Source organism: Cherax quadricarinatus, chromosome 34 (assembly GCF_038502225.1).
Source record: "Cherax quadricarinatus isolate ZL_2023a chromosome 34, ASM3850222v1, whole genome shotgun sequence".
Lineage (NCBI taxonomy): Eukaryota > Metazoa > Arthropoda > Malacostraca > Decapoda > Parastacidae > Cherax > Cherax quadricarinatus.
This window is the reverse complement of record NC_091325.1, coordinates 17,588,461-17,612,420: the sequence shown is the minus strand read 5'-3', so window position 1 is coordinate 17,612,420 and position 23,960 is coordinate 17,588,461. Positions and strand designations below refer to the sequence as shown.

At 38.2% G+C, this 23,960-nt stretch overlaps 1 protein-coding gene across 1 annotated transcript in view; it reads right to left on the bottom strand.

Annotated features, from left to right (window-relative positions):
- mRpL19 (mitochondrial ribosomal protein L19) overlaps positions 1–23,600 on the bottom strand; it is a 53,229-nt gene extending 29,629 nt beyond the window's left edge. Inside the window, exons 1-4 of the mRNA XM_070091201.1 lie at positions 23,494–23,600; positions 20,435–20,558; positions 18,569–18,693; positions 11,274–11,408 (exon numbers count right to left, since the gene is read on the bottom strand). Coding sequence (XP_069947302.1) covers positions 11,274–11,408; positions 18,569–18,693; positions 20,435–20,558; positions 23,494–23,548 — 439 coding nt within the window. The 5' untranslated portion in view covers positions 23,549–23,600. The remainder of the gene's footprint in view (positions 1–11,273; positions 11,409–18,568; positions 18,694–20,434; positions 20,559–23,493) is intronic.
- Between the last annotated feature and the right edge of the window lie 360 nt (positions 23,601–23,960).

Sequence of the window (23,960 nt, the reverse complement as noted above, 5' to 3'; positions counted from 1 at the left end):
TGGAAGAACACTGCAGGTCCACTGGCCCATACAAGGCAGGTCCTTATCAAAATGACCTCTACCCAAAGCTACCCAAGAATTTACTCCCGTACCCAATGACACAAATCAAACTCAGCTCCTCCAACTCGTATATTTGTCCAATCTCTTCTTGAAGCTACCCAAGGTCCTAGCCTTGATCACCCTACTGGTAAGTGTGATGTTAAATAAGAACTTAAGAAAGTAGGAACACTGGAACAGGCCTGCTGGCCCTTACTAGGCTGGTCCTTCACAAATCCAACCCACTAACAGAACAAATGCTACCCAAGCAATAAACTCAGGTGCAAGTCCGACTCAGATCCAACCCCTTTCACTCGTGTATTTATCCAACCTAAATTTGAAACTACCCAAGCCATAGCTTTTAGAACATTGGAAAGGAGGAACACTGCAATAAGCCTGTTGGCCCATACTAGGCCAGTCCTTCACAAATCCAAGCCACTAACAGAACAGATGCTACCCAAGCAATAAGCTCAGGTGCAAGTCCGACTCAAATCCAACCCCTCTCACTCGTGTTTTTATCCAGGCTAAATTTGAAACTACCCAATGTTTTAGCTTCAATCACCCTACTGGGCAGACAGTTCCACTCATCAACTACCCCTATTACCAATGTTCATTTACATTTTATTAGTGCCCTAGAGTCCTTATGGAGGGGGATTCCCCTTCCAAATAACCTCTCTTCCCTCTCTCCTCCTCCCTGTCTTCCTTTCATCAACAACAGCCTTCAATAAAGGTAACTGTCATGTTGAATGTTCATTCTTTTGTGCATGTAAATCTATCTTTTAGGTAAAAAAAAAAATTGTTGTTGATACTTCTGGGTGTCTGGAACGAATTAATTGGATTTACATTATTTCTTATGGGGAAAATTGATTCGAAAATCGTCCATTTCGATAATAGTCCCACTTCCAGGAACGGATTATGGACGATTATTGAGGGACCACTGTATCTGAAAACATTCACTTCTTCCATACTCCTCCTCCCCAATTTGATACCCAATTTTTCTTTATCTAAATCATTTGATACCCTCATCACCTTACTCTTTTCTATGTTCACTTTCAACTTTCTACCTTTACACACATTCTCAAACTCATCCACTAACCTTTGCAATTTTTCTTTAGAATCTCCCATAAGAACAGTATCATCAGCAAAAAGTAACTGTGTCAATTCCCATTTTGAATTTGATTCCCCATAATTTAATCCCACCCCTCTCCCGAACACCCTAGCATTTACTTCTTTTACAACCCCATCTATAAATATATTAAACAACCATGGTGACATTACACATCCCTGTCTAAGACCTACTTTTACCGGGAAGTATTCTCCCTCTCTTCTACACACCCTAACCTGAGCCTCACTATCCTCATAAAAGCTCTTTACAGCATTTAGTAACTTACCACCTATTCCATATACTTGCAACATCTGCCACATTGCTCCTCTATCCACTCTATCATATGCCTTTTCTAAATCCATAAATGCAATAAAAACTTCCCTACCTTTATCTAAATACTGTTCACATATATGCTTCAATGTAAACACTTGATCTACACATCCCCTACCCACTCTGAAGCCTCCTTGCTCGTCCGCAATTCTACATTCTGTCTTACCTCTAATTCTTTCAATTATAACCCTACCGTATACTTTTCCTGGTATACTCAGTAAACTTATTCCTCTATAATTTTTACAATCTCTTTTGTCCCCTTTCCCTTTATATAAAGGGACTATACATGCTCTCCGCCAATCCCTAGGTACCTTCCCCTCTTTCATACATTTATTAAACAAAAGTACCAACCACTCCAACACTATATCCCCCCCTGCTTTTAACATTTCTGTCATGATCCCATCAGTTCCAGCTGCTTTACCCCCTTTCATTCTACGTAATGCCTCACGTACCTCCACCACACTTACATTCTGCTCTTCTTCACTTCTAAAAGATGGTATACTTCCCTGGCCAGTGCATGAAATTACCGCCTCCCTTTCTTCCTTAACATTTAAAAGTTCCTCAAAATATTCTCGCCATCTACCTAATACCTCCCTCTCCCCATCTACTAACTCCCCTACTCTGTTTTTAACTGACAAATCCATACTTTCCCTAGGCTTTCTTAACTTGTTTAACTCACTCCAAATTTTTTTCTTATTTTCATTAAAATTTCTTGACAGTGCCTCTCCCACTCTTTCATCTGCTCTCCTTTTGCACTCTCTCACCACTCTCTTCACCTTTCTTTTACTCTCCATATACTCTGCTCTTCTTATAACACTTCTGCTTTGTAAAAACCTCTCGTAAGCTACCTTTTTCTCTTTTATCACACCCTTTACTTCATCATTCCACCAATCACTCCTCTTTCCTCCTGCCCCCACCCTCCTATAACCACAAACTTCTGCCCCACATTCTAATACTGCATTTTTAAAACTATTCCAACCCTCTTCAACCCCCCCCACTACTCATCTTTGCACTAGCCCACCTTTCTGCCAATAGTCGCTTATATCTCGCCCGAACTTCCTCCTCCCTTAGTTTATACACTTTCACCTCCCTCTTACTTGTTGTTGCCACCTTCCTCTTTTCCCATCTACCTCTTACTCTAACTGTAGCTACAACTAAATAATGATCCGAGATATCAGTTGCCCCTCTATAAACATGTACATCCTGGAGCCTACCCATCAACCTTTTATCCACCAATACATAATCTAACAAACTACTTTCATTACGTGCTACATCATACCTTGTATATTTATTTATCCTCTTTTTCATAAAATATGTATTACTTATTACCAAATTTCTTTCTACACATAGCTCAATTAAAGGCTCCCCATTTACATTTACCCCTGGCACCCCAAATTTACCTACTACTCCCTCCATAACATTTTTACCCACTTTAGCATTGAAATCCCCAACCACCATTACTCTCACACTTGATTCAAAACTCCCCACGCCTTCACTCAACATTTCCCAGAATCTCTCTCTCTCCTCTACACTTCTCTCTTCTCCAGGTGCATACACGCTTACTATAACCCACTTTTCACATCCAATCTTTATTTTACTCCACATAATCCTTGAATTTATACATTTGTAGTCCCTCTTTTCCTGCCATAGCTTATCCTTCAACATTATTGCTACTACTTCTTTAGCTCTAACTCTATTTGAAACCCCTGACCTAATCCCATTTATTCCTCTCCATTGAAACTCTCCCACCCCCTTCAGCTTTGTTTCACTTAAAGCCAGGACATCCAGTTTCTTCTCATTCATAACATCCACAATCATCTCTTTCTTATCATTTGCACAACATCCACGCACATTCAGACTTCCCACTTTGACAATTTTCTTCTTATTCTTTTTAGTAATCTTTACAGGAAAAGGGGTTACTAGCCCATTGTTCCCGGCATTTTAGTTGACTTTTACAACATGCATGGCTTACGGAGGAAAGATTCTTATTCCACTTCCCCATGGATATAAAAGGAAAAGTAATAAGACCAAGAACTATTAAGATAAAATCAAAGAAAACTCAGATGAGTGTGTATAAATAAACGTGTACATGTATGTGTAGTGTGACCTAAGTGTAAGTAGAATCCCTTCACTAAATATTACCCTGCTCACACTCCCATAGATCGTCAGGTCCCAAATACCATTTGTCTCCATTCACTCCTAACACGCTCACGTATGCTTGCTGGAAGTCCAAGCCCCTCGCCCACAAAACCTCCTTTACCCCCTCCCTCCAACCTTTCCAAGGACAACCGCTACCCCGCCTTCCTTCCCCTACAGATTCATACGCTCTCCATGTTGTTCTACTTTGATCCATTCTCTCTAAATGACCAAACCACCTCAACAACCCCTCTTCAGCCCTCTGACTAATACTTTTTTTTTTTTTACACAGGGTTTGACAAGGTTAAGGATCCCTAGCTTTATTGACAAGCTATTTACAGGTTAAGGATTCCTAACTTTATTGGCAAGCTAAGAGCTGTTACCTACATCAGCTCATTTGAAAGCATTTTTATTGTTATGAGACATACAAGTAGGGAACAGAATGAAGTTGGAGCCATCTGTGGGCCAGCATTTTCATTTGATCAACTGACTTTATCTCGTTGACATTATGCTGCATGAACGTGTTCCATACTCGAGTCATCCTGGGTATATATGATCTCAGATGGAGTGATGTTCTGGAGAAGGGTACAGCCAGAGTGAAGTTGCTGCTTTCTGCCCGTCTTGTGGCATAAAAGCTTGTTTCATGCTGTCCTCAAAGTGGATCCAAGTTTGGTACTTTGACAATATTGGCCTTGTACATAACAGTAAGGCCACCCACATCCCTCCTATGTTGAACCCTCTGCTGAAATGACAGATCTATCCAGGATGGGTCCAGGCGAGAGATGAGACGTCTTGCTCTGTTCTCTACTCTGTCAAGCAGTCGCAGATGAGAGGGGGGGGGGGGGGCAGGCAAACCAAGAAAGTGGAGCATACTCAGGGTGTGAGCGTACTTGTGCCTCGTACAGAATCTTGCAACCCCTACTGTCAAGTAGATGCGAGATACGGCGAAGTGCTGTAAGCTTCCTGGCTGCCTTGTTTGCAAGATTTACAACATGGTTCTTCATGGTTAGTTTGGAGTCAAATTTCACCCCAAGGATATCAACTTCTTCTCCAGGTGCCAACACCCTCCCATTCATCCTTACTACTGCACCAGAATTACCATCATGGTGCCTAGAGACGATCATCATTTGCGTTTTCTCAGGTGCAAATGTTACTTGCCATCTATTTCCCCAAGCTGATATAGCTCTCAGCTGGTGATTGATGTAGCTTAGAGCAGCTGGCATTTCTTCTCTTGGATAAGTGAATGTCAGTGTACAGTCGTCTGCATATGCATGCGATTCTGGGATGAGATGAAGAAGGTCGTTGAAGTAGACATTCCATAACAATGGTCCCAGCACGCTTCCTTGTGGAACACTTGCCCCAATAGGATGTCTTGCTGATTCCGTTCCATTGAGAACTCCTACTTTCCACACTCTGAATTTTTTGCATAATATTCACACCACACATTGCCTTTAGACAGGACATCTCCACTGCCTCCAACCGCCTCCTCACTGCAGCATTTACAACCCAAGCTTCACACCCATATAAGTGTGTTGGTACTACTATTTTTTCATACATTCCATTCTTTGCTTACATAGATATTGTATTTTGTCTCCACATATACCTCAATGCACCACTCACCTTTTTTCCTTCATCAATTCTATGATTAACCTCATCCTTCGTAAATCCATCCGCTGACACGTCAACTCCCAAATATCTGAAAACATTCACTTCTTCCATACTACTCCTCTCCAATTTGATATCTAATTTTTCTTTATCTAAATCATTTGATACCTTCACCACCTTACTCTTTTCTATGTTCACTTTCAACTTTCTACCTTTACACACACTCCCAAACTCGTGTACTAACCTTTGCAAATTTTCTTTAGAATCTCCCATAAGCACAGTATCATCAACAAAAAGTAACTGTGTCAATTCCCATTTGTATTTGATTCCCCATAATTTAATCCCACCCCTCTCCCAAACACTCTAGCATTTACTTCTTTTACAACCCCATATATAAATATATTGAACAACTATGGTGACATTACACATCCCTATCTAAAACCTACTTTTACCGGGAAGTAGTCTCCCTCTCTTCTACACACCCTAACCTGAGCCTCACTATCCTCATAAAAACTCTTTACAGCATTTAGTAACTTACCATCTATTCCATATGTAACATTTGCCACATTGCACCCCTATCCACTCTATCATATGCATTTTCTAAATCCATAAATGCAATAAAAACTTCCCTATCTTTATCTAAATACTGTTCACATATATGCTTCAACATAAACACTTGATCTACACATCCCCTACCCACTCTAAAACAACCTTGCTCATCTGCAATCCTACATTCTGTCTTACCTCTAATTCTTTCAATAATAACCCTACCGTACACTTTTCCTGGTATACTCAGTAAACTTATTCCTGTTAAATTAGACACATGTGCAACTCTTGGAATACTCAAGATTGATGGACTGACCACATCGACTCAAAGTTGAGGGACTGATCACTTCATTCTCCTCCTGTTCTTCAAGTTTCTCCTTTGTATGGACTGATGAAGCCACTGTGTGGCGAAATGTTTCCTCAATAAAGATACCCAAGAGTTGCACATGTGTCTAATTTAACAACATGTCGGTTCTCTGAACCATTCATCTACAAACTTATTCCTCTATAATTTTTACAAACTCTTTTGTCCCCCTTCCCTTTATATAAAGGGACTATACATGCTCTCTGCCAATCCCTAGGTACCTTCCCCTCTTTCATACATTTATTAAACAAAAATACCAATCACTCCAACACTACATCCCCCCCTGCTTTTAACATTTCTGTCATGATCCAGGCAGTTCCAGCTGCTTTACCCCCTTTCATTCTACATAATGCCTCATGCACCTCCCCCACACTCACATCCTGCTCTTCTTCACTCCTACAAGATGGTATACCTCCCTGGCCAGTGCATGAAATTACCGCCTCCCTTTCTTCGTCGACATTTAAAAGTTCCTCAAAATATTCTCGCCATCTACCTAATACCTCCATCTCCCCATCTACTAACTCCCCTACTCTGTTTTTAAGTGACATATCCATTCGTTCCCTAGGTTTTCTTAACTTGTTTAACTCGCTCCAAAATTTTTTCTTATTTTCGTTAAAATTTCTTGACAATGCCTCTCCCACTCTATCATCTGCTCTCCTTTTGCACTCTCTCACCACTCTCTTCACCTTTTCTTTTATGGGAAATATTAACATAAAATACATTTTATAGAGAATAATACAGTTTTACATACAAACTAAGGCATATGAAAACTGAGGTTCCACTGTGTATTTAACCCTTTCAGGGCTGGTGCCGTACGGCTGGCACGCCAGGGTTGGTGCCATACTAGTACGCATAAATTCTAGCACCTTTAAATCTAGCGAGAGAAAGCTGATAGGCTTACATATGAAAGAATGGGCCTATGTGGTCAGTGTGTGGGGTATAAAAAAAATCCTGCAGCACACAATGCATAATGAGAAAAAAAAAACTCCGACTGTGTTTTTGGTTTAAAACAGTGACTTTGAAGTGTATTTTCATATGCTATTTATACTTGTATTTTAGGTTTCCTGGTCTCATTTTAAAGAATGGAAGACATATTATGGAAATTGAGATGATTTTAATTGGTTTCACAATGAAAAGTACCTTGAAATTGAGCTCAAAGTAGCAGAAATGTTTGATTTTTGCCAAAGTTCAAAGGTAAACAAATCATGCCACGCATCCAATACACATCAACTGGTGAGTGTAATATTCTTTCACAAGTGCCCTGATATTATTTATACCATTTCTACACAAATGCAGTAGTCTGCATAACATAAATCTTCTATTTTTTGTGGGAATAAAAATTCAAAGTGGAAAGCAAAAGAAATGTAACAGAGACCTGGGGACATGAGTAATGAACAGAGGAAATGTTATTTTAATGCCAGAAATGTCTGTCTTGTTTATTCTGGACCCTATTTAGAAATTTGCATCTTTCAAAATTTGTGTGAAATTGGCAAAAATGCCAATTTCTGACCACATTACTGGATAGTAGAAATTGGTAAATGGGTGGTTTCTTGTACTCATTCGATAGTAAAAATGGAGTTCTAACGAAATAGGTATGATTTTTGTCGACTGGTACATTGGAATTGGCTGAAAATAGGGCTCAAAATGGGCAAAATCGCCGATGCATAAGCATCGTTAAAACTGCTAACTTCGCGAGAGCATAAATCTTTAAGTTTTCCATCAAATTTCATACTTTTGGTGTCATTATGATTGGGAAAAGATTCTCTATCATTTCATAAGAAAAAATAATTTTTTTTTTTTTCGAAAAATTTCCGACCCTGAGAACAAGTTTAGGAGAGGCCCTGCCGACCCTGAAAGGGTTAAAACCATACACAAGGTCAGAGATTTGCTTTTCCCATCATGTATTGCCTGGGGCAGGATTTTTTATACTGTGCACATTCACAGCAAAGACCCATTTTCTCATGCCAAGGTCAAAATTTACTGCTCACAGCATATCTGAGGGAGTTTTGCTTAAAATGAAGATCTACATGAGCAGCACTGGCATAATGACATAGATCTACATGAGAGTGAAAGGGTTAACTATTAACCCGTAAACTGTCCAAACGTATATATACGTTTTTTCAACATTTGATAATATGTAAAAAAGTAGCTCTTCTTTTTTTTTTTACATTTGAAAAGTGTAAAAAACTTTGATCTACCTTTTTTTTTTGTTATATTTGAAAATATGTAAAAAAAAAGTAGATCTACTTTTGGAGCATTATGCATGTGAACGTAGATCTGCTTGGACCGTTTACGGGTTAAACTGTCCTTAACATACGAGGAGTTGCGAGCAGTAAGAATGAACTCATCAGAACTATGACAAAAATTTCCTTAAACACTACATATACTGATAAATAATTTTTTACATAGATAAAAAGTGATAAAAGTCAGAATGGAATAAATGATGTCAGGTATTGCCAATAAGTATGGTACATAAACACTTGGTGCAGAACAAATATTTATTATAGATAGCATTTGCTCAGGGTAGACAGAACTTCATCATAACAAGGCCCAACCTAGAGTTAAATCTTGTTTCTACCAGTTTTTAAGACAGTTAATTACACAAGCACAGATGGATAGTGTCTGTGTCATACTTCGTGGAAGAGGCTTGACCCTTCACCACTCCTGGTGCTAAAGAACCCACATGGGTTTAGCACTTAACTATAAATATAACAATACTTTATTATATCAATGTTTTAAGGCATTTTTCTTACAAAAACTCAGATGTTTAGTTTGCCTTTACTATTTACAATGCTTCATTGCCATGTTGATAATTGATTGCAAAGTTGTTTTTTTTTTCATCATTCAACATTTTCACCATCACTCATACATAATAACTGTTTTTGCAGAGGCACTCAGATACGACAGTTTAGACATCCCTCCAAACTCCCAATATCCTAAACCCCTCCTTTAACCCTCTGACTGTCAAGGTCGTATATATATGTCTTACGAGGTACCGTGCTTGACATATATATACTCATAAATTCTAGCGGCTTCAAATCAAGCAGGAGAAAGCTGGTAGGCCCACATGTGAGAGAATGGGTCTGTGTGGTCAGTGTGCACCATATAAAAAAAAATCCTGGAGCATGCAGTGCATAATGAGAAAAAAAAAAAAACTGACCGTTTTTTAAATTAAAATGCTGACTTTGTGGTCTATTTTCGTATAGTATTTATGGTTGTATTCTCGTTTTCTTGGTCTCATTTGATAGAATGGAAAACATATTATAGAAATAGAGATGATTTTGATTGATTTTACTATAAAAAGAACCTGGAAATGGAGCTCAAAGTAGGGGAAATGTTTGATTTTTGCCGATGTTCAAAAGTAAGCAAATGATATCATTGTCCAATAAATGTCCAACTAGCCATTCTAATATGCAGTCATGAATGGGTTGATGTTATTTATACAATTATTTCAGTATTGCAGTAGTCTGCATAACAGTAAATCTTCTATTTTTTGTTTGAATAAAAATTCAAAATAGAAAGCAAGAGTAATATCAGAGGGGCCTGGAGACGTGACTGATGAACAAAGAAACTGTTATTTTAGAGCCAGAAATGTCTGCATTGTTCATTCTGGACCTTATTTTAAAATTGTCATATTTTTTAATTTTCGTGACATTGGCCAAATTGCAAATTTCTGACCACGTTATTGGGTAGTTGAAATCGGTAAATGGGCAGTTTCTCGTACTCAATCAATAGAAAAAATGGATTTCTAAAAAAATAGTTATGAGTTTGGTCGACTGGAACAATGGAATTAGCCAAAAATAGGGCTCAAAGTGGGTGAAATTGCCAATTTGTAAATATCGCCGAGGCCGCTAACTTCGCGAGAGCGTAATTCCGTCAGTTTTACATCAAATTTCATGTTTTTGGTGTCATTACATTCGGGAAAAGATTCTCTATCATTTCATAAGAATTTTTTTTTTTTAAATTTTGTGACACCAGGAGACACTTCAGGATCCAAGATTCAAATTCCCAATTTTTTTAAAAGAGATCCTGTAAATACTGTAGTTAAACTATAGTATTCAATACAATTTAACTACATTCTTTATTCAGAAGTGAAAAGACATCTCAATTTACATGACCCTTTAAACTGCAACAACCCTGCTCCCTCCTTCAGGGAAGAGGCACTGTAATTCCTGTATCCAGCATTCAGGTCCAGCTAAATGGTTTCCCTGAGTCTTTTCATGATTGTTAACTTGCTTGCATTCAAACAGCACCTCAAGCCATAAAAATTACTAGTCTCCACTCTGATCTAACATAGCTTGCTGGATATGCTCAAGCCTCTAGTAACCAAAACCTTTTTTACTCTCTCCCTTCAACCATTCCTGGAATGACCCCATACCCGTCCATCCTTCCACTCCAGATATAAACATCCTATACATGTATTTTTCTCCATTTTCTCTAAATGCCCAAACCACCTCAACAACCCTTCCTCAACCTTCTAAATTATACCTCTGAAAACCCCACACCATCTAATTTCTACAATCCAAATTCTCTGCATTAAAATTCACACCACACATGGCTCTCAAACATGATATCCCCACTACAATGTTTCAAACTCATGCCTCACACAAATATAAAAGTGTACTTTAGAACATGATGAAATCACACATCCCTGAATAAAACCTACTTTTACTATAAAATAATCCCTTCTCTCCTAAGATGAGCCTCTCATTCACTCCACATATAAACTCCTTAAACTACTTTCAGTAATCTACTATACATGAATATTTCTAAAGAAGCTGCAAAAGCTGCTTTCAGCAACCTACTACCTGAGTCTCTCTCAAGAAGCTGCAAAATGCATGTGTTTCAAAGCTCATTTTGAGCCAATGAGAGGAAATAAGGCATGATATGATATGAAGCATGGCTATTAGCAGTTAACAGGGTGTTAAAATTTAGATGATTTGACTCAAAGAGTTAAGGAGAAAATGCCATTAAATGATAAGAGATAGGTTTATCATGGGTCCAGTGAAGTAGTGAGAGAAAATGTCAGTAAATGCAGAGGTAAACAGTTAATAGCTAAAATGGAAAAAATATCAAATACACATTTCATCTAAATGCATCATTAGCATTCTTAGAATTCATATAGATAAATAATACAAATGATTTCCTTACCCTGATGATCAATAACATTTCGAAGAATAAACCAAGCTCGTAAGCCCGTTCCGCCACGCTGAATACAAATCCCAACAAACCGATTTATTTTTCCTGAAGCATTGGGATCCGCAACAGTCACACCCATTATGGAACCTGCAAGATACAATGTAAGAGAGAGAAGTTTTCAAGAAGAATCTGGACCACTACCTTCTGCAAGTGCCTTATCAACCAGGCTGTAATAGCTATGAAGACCTGCAGGCCACTATCAGCAACAGCCTGTTTGATTAGGCCATAAACAAAGAATTCTAGCCTCAAGTTTGGCAGTGGGGTACAACAACCCTCAACACTTGACACAGGTATGATTAACCAACAACTTAAGCACTGTTTTTTTACTTTTCCAAACTAATTAAGTTCTAATTAAAAAAAAAATTAATACGTTGGCTATTTCCCACAGAGGAAGGGTGACCCAAAAAGAAAAACCCAAAATGAAAATATTAATTACGAACAAATGTAGATCTACATTTTACTGTACTTGTTTATGCACACATTAAGGTAAGTCCCATATACTTTTATTTTCTTATGAAATAAAAGTTTACGCAAAGGAAGGTTACACAATAACACATTTCTCAGTTATGCTGGTTAACATTATATCCAGTATTATTGGAATATCACCCTGACTTAGATTGCACAAAAGTACAGACAAGGAGATATACCTAACAAAGGTTTTGACAGTTCTGCTTACATAGCTCAGCCTGAGGCCAGACTTCCCTGATGACTGCTTGATCAACCAGACTGTTGTTGCTTATTAGGATACAGGATAAGAAGGTACTATCAGGAGCAAAGGGCTAGTAACCCCTTCTCTTGCATATACAGTGGACCCTCGACCAGCGATGGCATCGATTAACGATAAATCCGACTAGCGATACATTTTAACGCAAAAATTTTGCCTCGACTAGCGCTAAAAAACCCGACCAACGCTATTCGTTCCGTTCGAGACGCATCCACTTTGGCCTGAGCGTGCCTCACTTGTCCCATGGGTGCCAGTGTTTACAAGCCAGCCAGCCACCGCGGTCGCTTCCAAACATACAATTGGAACATTTCATATTATCACAGCCTTTGTAGTGATTGCACCTGCAAAATAAGTCACCATGGGCCCCAAGAAAGCTTCTAGTGCCAACCCTACAGCAAAAAGGGTGAGAATTACTATGGAGATGAAGAAAGAGATCATTGCTAAGTATGAAAGTGGAGTGCGTGTCTCCCAGCTGGTCAGGTTGTATAGTAAACCCCAATCAACCATCACTACTATTTTTTTTTTTTTCAACAAGTCGGCCGTCTCCCACCAAGGCAGGGTGACCCAAAAAAAAAAAAGAAAATACTTTCATCATCATTCAGCACTTTCACCACACTCACACATTATCACTGTTTTCGCAGAGGTGCTCAGAATACAACAGTTTACAAGCATATACGTATAAAGATACACAACATATCCCTCCAAACTGCCAATATCCCAAACCCCTCCTTTAAAGTGCAGGCATTGTACTTCCCATTTCCAGGACTCAAGTCTGACTATATGAAAATAATCGGTTTCCCTGAATCCCTTCACTAAATATTACCCTGCTCACACTCCAACAGATCGTCAGGTCCCAAGTACCATTCGCCTCCATTTACTCCTATCTAACACGCTCACGCACGCTTGCTGGAAGTCCAAGCCCCTGGCCCATAAAACCTCCTTTACCCCCTCTCTCCAACCCTTTCGAGGACAACCCCTACCACGCCTTCCTTCCCCTATAGATTTATATGCTTTCCATGTCATTCTACTTTGATCCATTCTCTCTAAATGACCAAACCACCTCAACAACCCCTCTTCTGCCCTCTGACTAATACTTTTATTAACTCCACACCTTTTCCTAATTTCCACACTCCGAATTTTCTGCATATTTACACCACACATTGCCCTTAGACATGACATCTCCACTGCCTCCAACCGTCTCCTCACTGCTGAATTTACCATCCAAGCTTCATGTCCATATAAGAGTGTTGGTACTACTATACTTTCATACATTCCCTTCTTTGCCTCCATAGATAACGTTTTTTGACTCCACATATACCTCAACGCACCACTCACCTTTTTTCCTTCATCAATTCTATGATTAACCTCAACCTTCATCAGACTTGGCAGAGCGACTTTCTAGGGACATGAGCTTCATTAGGGTGAAGTTTTTGCCTCCTAATACCACTCCTCTCCTGCAGCCCATGGACCAGCAGGTCATTTCCAACTTCAAGAAACTGTACACAAAAGCTATGTTTGAAAGGTGCTTTGTAGTGATCTCAGAAACTCAACTGACTCTAAGAGAGTTTTGGATAGATCACTTTAGCATCCTCAATTGTGTAAACATTATAGGTAAGGCTTGAGAGGAAGTGACTAAGAGGACCTTGAACTCTGCTTGGAAAAAACTGTGGCCAGAATGTGTAGACAAAAGGGATTTTGAAGGGTTTGAGGCTAACCCTGAGAATCCTATGCCAGTTGAGGAATCCATTGTGGCATTGGGGAAGTCCTTGGGGTTGGAGGTTAGTGGGGAGGATGTGGAAGAGTTAGTGGAGGAGGACAATGAAGAACTAACCACTGATGAGCTGCTAGATCATCTTCATCAGCATGAGGCCACACCTGAGGAAACTGCTTTGGAGGAGGGGATAGAGAAATTGAAGAAGTTGCCTACTTCTAAGATTAAGGAAATCTGTGCAATGTGGCTTAAAGTGCAAACCTTTATGGATGATAATCACCCTGACACAGCTACTGCAAGCCGTGTTGGCAACCTGTACACTGACAATGTTGTGAAACACTTTAGAAATGTCATAAAGGAACGGGAGGTACAGGCCTCTATGGACAGATATGTTGTACGACAGAAGTCCAGTGACTCAGAAGCTGGTCCTAGTGGCAATAAAAGAACAAGGGAAGTAACCCCGGAAAAAGACTTGCTGCCTCAAGTCCTAATGGAAGGGGATTCCCCTTCTAAACACTAAGAAGATCAACACTCTCCCCTCCTCCCATCCCATCAATCATCACCAGATCTTCAATAAAGGTAAGTGTCATGTAACTGTACATGTCTTCTTCAGTTTGTGTGTATTAAAATTAATATTTCATGTGGTAAAAATTTTTTTTTTCAATACTTTGGGGTGTCAGAACGGATTAATTTGATTTCCATTATTTCTTATGGGGAAAATTAACTCGACTAACGATAATTTCGATTAACGATGAGCTCTCAGGAACGGATTAATATCGCTGGTCGAGGGTCTACTGTATTACTAAATTTAAAAGGAGATACGATGGGATACGGCCAGTTTGTTGAAAGAAAGAAGGTGCTATAGTACCTAATGTATAGCCTCTCCTCACTTAACGATGGAGTTCCGTTCCTAAGACCACGTCGGTAAATTAATTTGTCGCTAAGTGAGGAGCACACTATAATGGTAGTGGGTTTATGTCAACTAGCTTTGATATTGTTTTAATGTCACCTCTGCATCATTTATAACATTTCTGGCATATTTTTAAATATTTATACAGTAGTGTACTGTATACTGAAATAAACAGAATAGAGGAAATCAGCTCTAATATACATTATTTAGGTAAGAATACTGGTTAGAGAGCCCATCGTAAGTCTGAGGCGTCGGTAAACGAGTATGTTGCTAAGTGAGGAGAGGCTGTCCTGCTAAGTTTATGGGAACAAAAAGGTTTATCACTGGATGTTCAAATAAGAGTGTTTTAGAGCATAGTAGTGTCAATACCTTTGTACAGGTGTGAGGAAAGGTCTTTGAATGTTGCAATGAGGGAAGCTGAGTACAGTGGAAATGCCATGTTTAGGATCAATGTTTGGTGTGAATACATAGAGGGAAGGAAAGGTTAAAAATCTAGAAGATGGTGTGGTAGAATAAGAAGTATAATTCAGAAAGTGAAGGAGTGGTTGTTGAAATGGTTTGGTCATTTACAAAAAATGGAGCAAGGTAGGTGGAGCAAGAGGTTGTATATATCGGGAGAGGATGGAAGGTGTATGAAACATCCTAAAAAAGAAGGGTGTGAAGGTAGTTTTTGTGTGGAAGTGGCAGGAGTATTTAGCAGATACATGTAAGAATGATACAATTTTTTTTCTTTTGGGGGGGAGGGGATATTTGATGTGCTGTTAATGTGAGAGTACGATAATATCTACAAAGGTATTCAGATAAACCAGTCAGCTGGACTCAAATAGACATGGGTCTGTACTTTAGAGGGTTGGGTGAAGATGATATAATTAAATGAATCATTTGAAGTGTGATGTCAATGTACTTCCAAAAAAGACAGCTATGGATTCAGTGATGGTTCATGTGTTTATTTTGGGCCACCTTTCTTTGGGAATAAATGGTCTGTGTGTTTAAAAGAAGGCAGGTTGGCACCTACTGCCAAAAGCATCATACAGTGGAACCTCTGGTCACAAATGCTTCCGAACAAAAATAAATTGGTTCACGACCAAAAAATTCGCCAAATTTTTGCACCTGGTCACAAACACATAATCGGGTGCCAAACAAATATAGCCGTGCCAATTTTCACATTTTTTGCCATTTTTTTTTGCATGCGCCAATTTTCCATACTTTCAGTTGTTATGTACACCTAACAAAGACCCTTAGCTTGTAGTTGGTCTCAGTTAGTCGTGCGTTCATTCGCTGTGAACTCGAGGATAAGGAATAAAGTACCATCCTCTTATCCCCTCCTGGGTACTTATACAAGTATTAGAGAAAACGTAGTGTAGTACAGTGCTAACTGTGATATACACTCGTAATGCGCCATAAAGCTAAGTTTATTTAGGTATACACAAATACAGTTATATAGATTATCATACATAGCAGCATGTGTGTAGAGAACATAGGATAACCCCCCAAAAAATCAGAGTGACTTATTTTCTCAATTTTTCTTTTTTGTCAGTGCATGCCCGTTTTCGTTGATTATCTCGGAAGTCATTCATAAATTACAGTAAATACGACTGTGATAAATTCAGATTAGCAATGTTTTATCAGCAGGTAGTGCACAAACAGCTTCTCACAGTGCCAATACCTGGCTAGGGCTTGCCATATATAATTTTTGGTAAATACAGTGGACCGTCGAATTTACTAGTCCCTTTTCTGTTTGCAAAACTATTGTTATTCTCTATAAAATGTATTTTTTGTTAATATTTTTGGGTGTCTGGAATGGTTTAATTGGATTTACATTATTTCCTATGGGAAATATTAACAAAAAATACATTTTATAGAGAATAACAATAGTTTTGCATACAGAAAAGGGACTACTAAATTCGAGGGTCCACTGTAATTTCTTTTCTCGTTTGTTGGGCTATCTCTTTGAAACTTGGGCAGTGCATGATGGAAAGATGCCTCTTAACCCTTTCAGGGTTTCGGCCGTACTAGTACGGCTTATGCACAAGGGTTTTTGACATACTAGTACGCCTAAATTCTAGCGCCCTCAAATCTAGTGAGAGAAAGCTGGCAGGCCTACATATGAAAGAATGGGTCTATGTGGTCAGTGTGTGCAGTATAAAAAAAATCCTGCAGCACACAGTGCGTAATGAGAAAAAAAAAAACTTTGACCGTGTTTTTGAATTAAAACAGCGACTTTGCACTGTATTTTTGTATGGTATTTATTGTTGTATTCTAGTTTTCCTGGTCTCATTCTATAGAATGGAAGACATATTACAGAAATTGAGATGATTCTGACTGATTTTACAATGAAAAGTACCTTGAAATTGAGCTCAAAATAGCAGAAATGTTCGTTTTTTACCAAAGTTCAAAAGTAAACAAATCATGCTAAGCATCTAATACACGTCAACTGGTGAGTCTAATATTCTTTCACAAGTGCGCCGATATTATTTATACCATTTTTTACACTAATGCAGTAGTCTGCATAACAGTAAATCTATTTTTTGTGAGAATAAAAATTCAAAGTGGAAAGCAAAAGAATGTAAGAGGGGCATTGGGATGTGACTATTGAACAGAGGAAATGTCATTTTAGTGCCAAGAATATCTTTCTTGTTTATTCTGGACCCTATTTGGAAATTGGCATCTTTTGAAATTTGTGTGAAATTGGCAAAATTGCTAAATTCTGACCACTGTATTGGATAGTTGAAATCGGTAAATGGGTGGTTTCTTGCACTCATTTGAAAGAAAAAATGGAGTTCTAGCGAAATATTCATGATTTTTGTCGACTAGTACAGTGGAATTGGCCGAAAATAGGGCTCAAAGTGGGCAAAATCGCTGATGCGTAAACATCGTCGAGACCGCTAACTTCGCAAGAGCATAATTCCATAAGTTTTCCATCAAATTTCATACTTTTGGTGTCATTATGATCGGGAAAAGATTCTCTATCTTTTCATAAGAAAAAAAAAATTTTTTTTTTTTAAATTTGGGTGACCCTGAGAACAAGTCTCTGAGAGGGCCTGTTGACCCTGAAAGGGTTAACATACACCAAAAATGAAAGACATCGGTCAATAAATAAAGGAGTTCACTTCTTGGCCACTAGACGTCCCTTACAGCAAACGGTTCGTAGGGGTCTAGAACGGATTCGTGCAATGTTAGTTTTCTCTGTTGTTCAAGGTTTTCTCAGGGTTAATCAAGGTTTTTACATTCAGTTTACTATTACACTGTGCATTCTATGGTATAATTAACTATTTTTTTGCTTAAAAATCTTAAGAAAGCAATATTTATATACAGTTTGTAGTGGTCTGGAATGGATTAATCGTATTGACATACAATCCAATGGGGAAATTAGGTTCGGGTCACAACTAAATTGGGTCGCAACCAGAGTTTGGGAATGAATTATGGTTGTGACCAGAGGTTCCACTGTATGTTGAAAATTGTACAGGTTGGCCATCACTAATCCAGCAATCAGTTATCCAGTTCCATCAGTAATCCGGCACTAATTTCGGCTAGCATAATTTTAAATTTTATCATTATAATGACTCAAATCATTATACTGACTCAAATTTCATCATTATACTGACTCAAATTTCATCATTATACTGACTCTGAAATTGTGCAGATGGTTGTAGCAAGCCAGTGGAGGAGAAAGCAGTGATGAAAATGAGGAAGATGTAGCAGAAAGTCTATTGGTAGGCTAACCTAACCACTCTGTAATCTGGCAAACCTCACTAATCTGGCACACCACAGGTTCCAATGATGCCGGATTAGTGATGGCCGACCTGTACTTCAAACACATCATTGGGCATTTGCTATTGCAAAACTACTGAGTAATTTATACAGGCTTCTACTGCTTAAAAATTAAAATGATGGTTACCCACCAACGTAAAATTCAGGGATTGCCATGACTGCCCTGCGAGCCAACATATCTTGTCGTTCCAGCTTTTCACGAAGTCTGTTTCTCCATTCAGGTTTTGGATCAGGCAAAAACTCTGGGAACACCACCCTGAAATTTATGATATGAAATCTGTTATCTTATCATCTTATCTGAAACCATGTCTATTAAATAAAAGTGTTTGCTGGTCACTAAAACTGACCAATAATGCTACAAACAATATTGTATAAAAAAAAGACATATGCCAGAAGTGAAAGTTTAGATTTAACTACTTAGATGCTTTTCAGTTATAGTAACCGACTCAATGAAAAATTCCAAGAGAACAAAAGCATCAAAGCCGTCAAATAAATTATATCTTCTTCGGGGATAACAAATATAAAACTGGTTGACATGTTACACAATAACACCAGTATTTAGCTTCACAATGAATTATTATTACACCAAACTAGTAGGGGTCAAACAGAACCTGGGAAATAAGATGAAATCAGGTTCGCTGCAAAGAAAGGGAGACATGGTCCTTGGATCAGGAACCCCCCTCACCAGCATCAAGAAGCCTCCCATGACAAGGTTCAACAATGAAGTTTTTGTGACATGGGACTCCTCTCTTAGCAAGTTGCTAACTCTGCAGCCCCCACAAGCCAGCCAATTGCCATGGGGCCCCTATAATTCTTAATTCTAGCTATAACCTGCTTCAAATGCAACCAAAAAAAGGATGACAAAGTTCTTTTGCCATATACAGTGGACCCCCGGTTTGCGATATTAATCTGTTCCTGAGAGCTCATCGTAAACCAAAATTATCGAAAAGCGAATCAATTTTCCCCATAAGAAATAATGGAAATCAAATTAATCCGTGCAAGATACCCAAAAGTATGAAAAATTTTTTTTTACCACATGAAATATTAAGTTTAATGCACACAAACTGAAGAAGACATGCACAGTTTGTAGTACTCTACTAACAATAGAATACATGACACTTCCCTTTAATGAAGATCTGGTGATGATTGATGGGATGGGAGGAGGGGAGAGTGTCGAACTTATTGTTTAGAAGGGGAATCCCCTTCCATTAGGACTTGAGGTAGCAAGTCCTTTTCCGGGGTTACTTCCCTTCTTCTTTTAATGCCATTAGGACCAGCTTGAGAGTCACTGGACCTCTGTCGCATAACAAATCTGTCCATAGAGCTCTGTACCTCCCGTTCCTTTATGATTTGTCTAAAATGGGCCACAACATTGTCATTGTAATAGTCACCAGCACGGCTTGCAATAGCTGTGTTTGGGTTATTTTCATCCATAAAGGTTTGCAGTTCAACCCACTTTGCACACATTTCCTTAATTTTTGAAGTAGGCACAATGGATTCCACAACCGGCATAGGTTTCTCAGGGTTAGCCCCAAACCTTTCAAAATCTTTCTTAATTTCCATACTAATTCTCACCCTTTTTACCACAGGGTTGGCACTAGAAGCTTTCTTGGAGCCCATGTTGACTTATTTTGCAGAAACAAGCACCAAAAACACTGTGATAATATGGAATGTACCGAATGCATCCTTAGATGCGAGCACACTGGCTGGCTTGTAAACACTGGGCCACACATGGACACGTCTTGGACAAATCGCATATACCGGGTTTTTTAATGGGAACCAAGGCAAAATTTTTGCATTAAAATATATCGAATACCGGATTTATCGGATACCGATGCCATCGCAAACCGGGGGTCCACTGTGGACATATCTTTTAATACCAATGCTAATTATCATGTATTACAGCTATTTTAATACATCTGACTCTTGTACATCACCTTATTTATGAAGTAAGAAAACTTAATTTACTACCATAATAAAATAAAGTAAGGAAATACCTGAAGTCATCAGGAATTTGTTGCATGTTTACATCATCATCATCACCACGAGTTTTCCTATAGGGAAGAACTTTTGCCGGCACAGCACTGCTACCAGTATGTCTTCTTCCACCCAGCCCCAAACCTGTGAATGAAGCACAAAGAAATAGCTACACTTTAAGAGGTTGTTGGAAATTTTGTAGATAATTTAATATTTGCCATTTTTGTAATCAAATACATCAGTTAAAATTAAGTCATGTTACAAAACTACCATTAATGAAAATACTACCATTGCTCAGATTTTGAAAGACTTTGGAATAAAAGTCAACAAGCACTACAAAAGCTGAAAGACAGCCTTGCAGCCTCGCATCAATTTTATTTTGTTGATATAGATTCAAATTACTGATATAAATTATAGTGGTTGTTATACATAAGGGTATATTGTTTATGTTCCCTGGGATGGGCAGCCCGACCATACAGTTTCACCCATCTGCCCTATGGAATACAGCAACATTTCCCTTCATCCACTTGTTTAAGTTCCCTGAGTGGGAACAGCAGGTGTTATTTCTGCTATTTCTGCTGGTGTTATTTCTGCTATTTCAGATGGTGTTATTTCTGCTGTTACACCTGACTTGCAGGTGTAACAGCAGAAATAGAGGAATAAGACTTTTCAATGCAGTAAGTACATACTAACATAATGCTGTACCATGAATGAGTAGACAACGTGTAATATTGAATTTTATCAAGAGTGTTCCAGACTATTTGAAATAAATGACTTTGTAATGTAATCTGTGTCTAGAACTTGCATGACAGTAGCTGTGCCCTCTTTTTTAATTTTACTAAATTTTCTTATGATTTGCACAAAAGACTGTCTTTTAATAGTGAACACTAGTATGGTATAATACACTGTAACATTATAACACACACACGTAGGCAGATATATACAGTATGAACTATTTTTATACGTGTTATATGAAGTGTTTGATTACTACTTGTGAAAGCTAATGATATATTTAAATTGTTCATATTGTATGTACATACTGAATATCTAAATGCACCCAGTCCTCATACCATGCATGATGTGAGTGGTGATTTAAATACTGTGAATATTGATTTAAATGTTGTAAATATCAGCTGACACACCTGCAGTCAGTTTTGTCATGACCATTCTTTTAACTTGATTACTTGGGGCTAAATAAATCCATTTACAGAGTTATGTAACTTACTCTAACCCACAATAAAAAATACTAATGTTTTGTATACGCAAAACATTCAGAAAATGATGCCAGATACTGAACAGTGTAAAAGACGATTGACTGGTAAATAACATATGGTATACATGCAGGTTGACCATCACAAATCTGGCATTATTGGGACCTGTAGTGTGCCGGATTATTGAGTTTACTGGATTACAGGGTGGTTAGGTTAGAATACACTTAACAAAGTTAACCAACCTGACTTACATAAGAAAGTTCATTGAATATTGGCAAAAATCGAACATTTCCGCTACTTTGAGCTCAATTTCAAGGTACTACTTTTCTTCGTGAAACCAATCAAAATCATATCTATTTCTGTAATATATCTTCCATTCTATCAAATGAGACCAAAAAAAACGAGAATACAACCATAAAAACCATACGAAAATATACAGCTAAGGGGCGGCTAATGGCTGAGAAGTGAACTCAGTTATTTACTGTACGATTTTTTTCATTCTTGGTGTACATTAAGAATCATCTTTCCATTATGCACTGCCCAAGTTTCAATAAGATAGCCCAACAAACAACTGAGAAAAAATATATTTACCAGAATAAACAATGCAGACATTCCTGGCTCTAAAATAACATTTTCTTTGTTCATTAGTCATGTCTCCAGGCCCCTCTTATATTACTCTTGCTTACCATTTGGAATTTTTATTCGCACAAAAAATAGAAGATTTACTGTTATGCAGACTACTCCATTATTATAATAATTGTATAATAATGTCAAGCCATTCATGACTACATATTAGACTTGCCAATCGGACACATATTGGATGGTGATGTCATTTGTTTACTCTTGAACATTGCCAAAGAATCGAACATTTCCGCTACTTTGAGCTCAATTTCAAGGTATGTACCTTTCATCGTGAAACCAATCAATTTCTGACCACTACTGAGTAGTTGGAATAGGTAAATGGGCAGTTTCTTATACTCAATCGACAGAATAGAAGGAATACTAGCAAAATAACTATGAGTATGGTAGACCGAAACAATGGAATGGGCCAAAAATAGGGCGTAAAGTGGGCAAAATTCCCGATGCGTAAATACTGCCATTAGGTTAAGTGTATTCTAACCAAACCACTCTGTAATCCAGCAAAATCACTAGTCCAGTACCCTACAGGTTATCCTAGTTAATTTAAACATGTTACTATGTATGATAATGTGTCAATATATATGTATACCTGTACCTAAATAAACTTACTTAATGTAACTTAACCTTATTCCACCATCGACAGATATGTCTCTCTTAATATTCGGTCTGGGTCGCGACAACTCAATACTACTCGTCAATTAGCAAAGAAGTGCTGTGCAACCAAAATAAATGTATTGTTGTTACTAATACCTTCCCCCTCCCCCCCCCAAAAAAAAAAAACTCCACAAGAAATTTGGTGCAGCTGTTTAACACTTGGTTTCCGTATTTTTTTTTTTTTTTTAACCATGGTAACTTTGGATGATTTGGTTAAAAAATAATTACTGCTACACTCACATTCTGAAAAACTTAAATATTTACAGGGTATTATTATATTAACGGGGAAGCGCTAAAACCGTGGGGAAATGGAGACAATCAGGTTCGATCAAAGGACAGAGCTAATTTCTTGAATCAAGAGCCTTTCATAGGCATCAACGAACTTCCTTCGAGAAGATAGGCCAAATTCCTTGGATCACGAGCTCTCACCGGCATCAAGGCACCTACCATGACGGATATGTAAAACGTAAATCACTATCAACATGACGCCCTCATATTCGTTATATTTTCTATGCTTATTTTACATATACTGGCACTCTTCTAGTACATAAACCAAAATAAAGTAGTCCACAAACTTGCTAATTGTCTTGTTAAACTCAAAATCCTCATCCTCGCAAGGCCAGCCATCATTAAAAATTATTGTTCAACTCCTATATTGTTGTTAAGGGTGACTGGAGGGCGAGCATTCCCTCACCTTCCCTTAGGAGGCACCTAGGTTCCCCCGTCTTCTAATAACATTTTCATTTTTACACTTTAATCTGCCTTGTCCATAATTACTATCCCATTTGCTTTGTTTCGTAAGGTGAGGTGAAGGAACTTTCCTTAATTCATGGTATAACTTAAGAAATATTTGAGGACAGTTGTGTTGCAGAGGTCTGAGCAAACACAATTGTCCTCAAAGATTTGTTTAGTTATACCATGAATTAAGTAAAGATCCTGGACTTTACATTACGAAACAGACAAAATAAATGTGATAGTAATTATGGAAAAATGAACATGTTACTAGAAGACGGGGGAACTTACGTGCCCCTTAATTATGTAT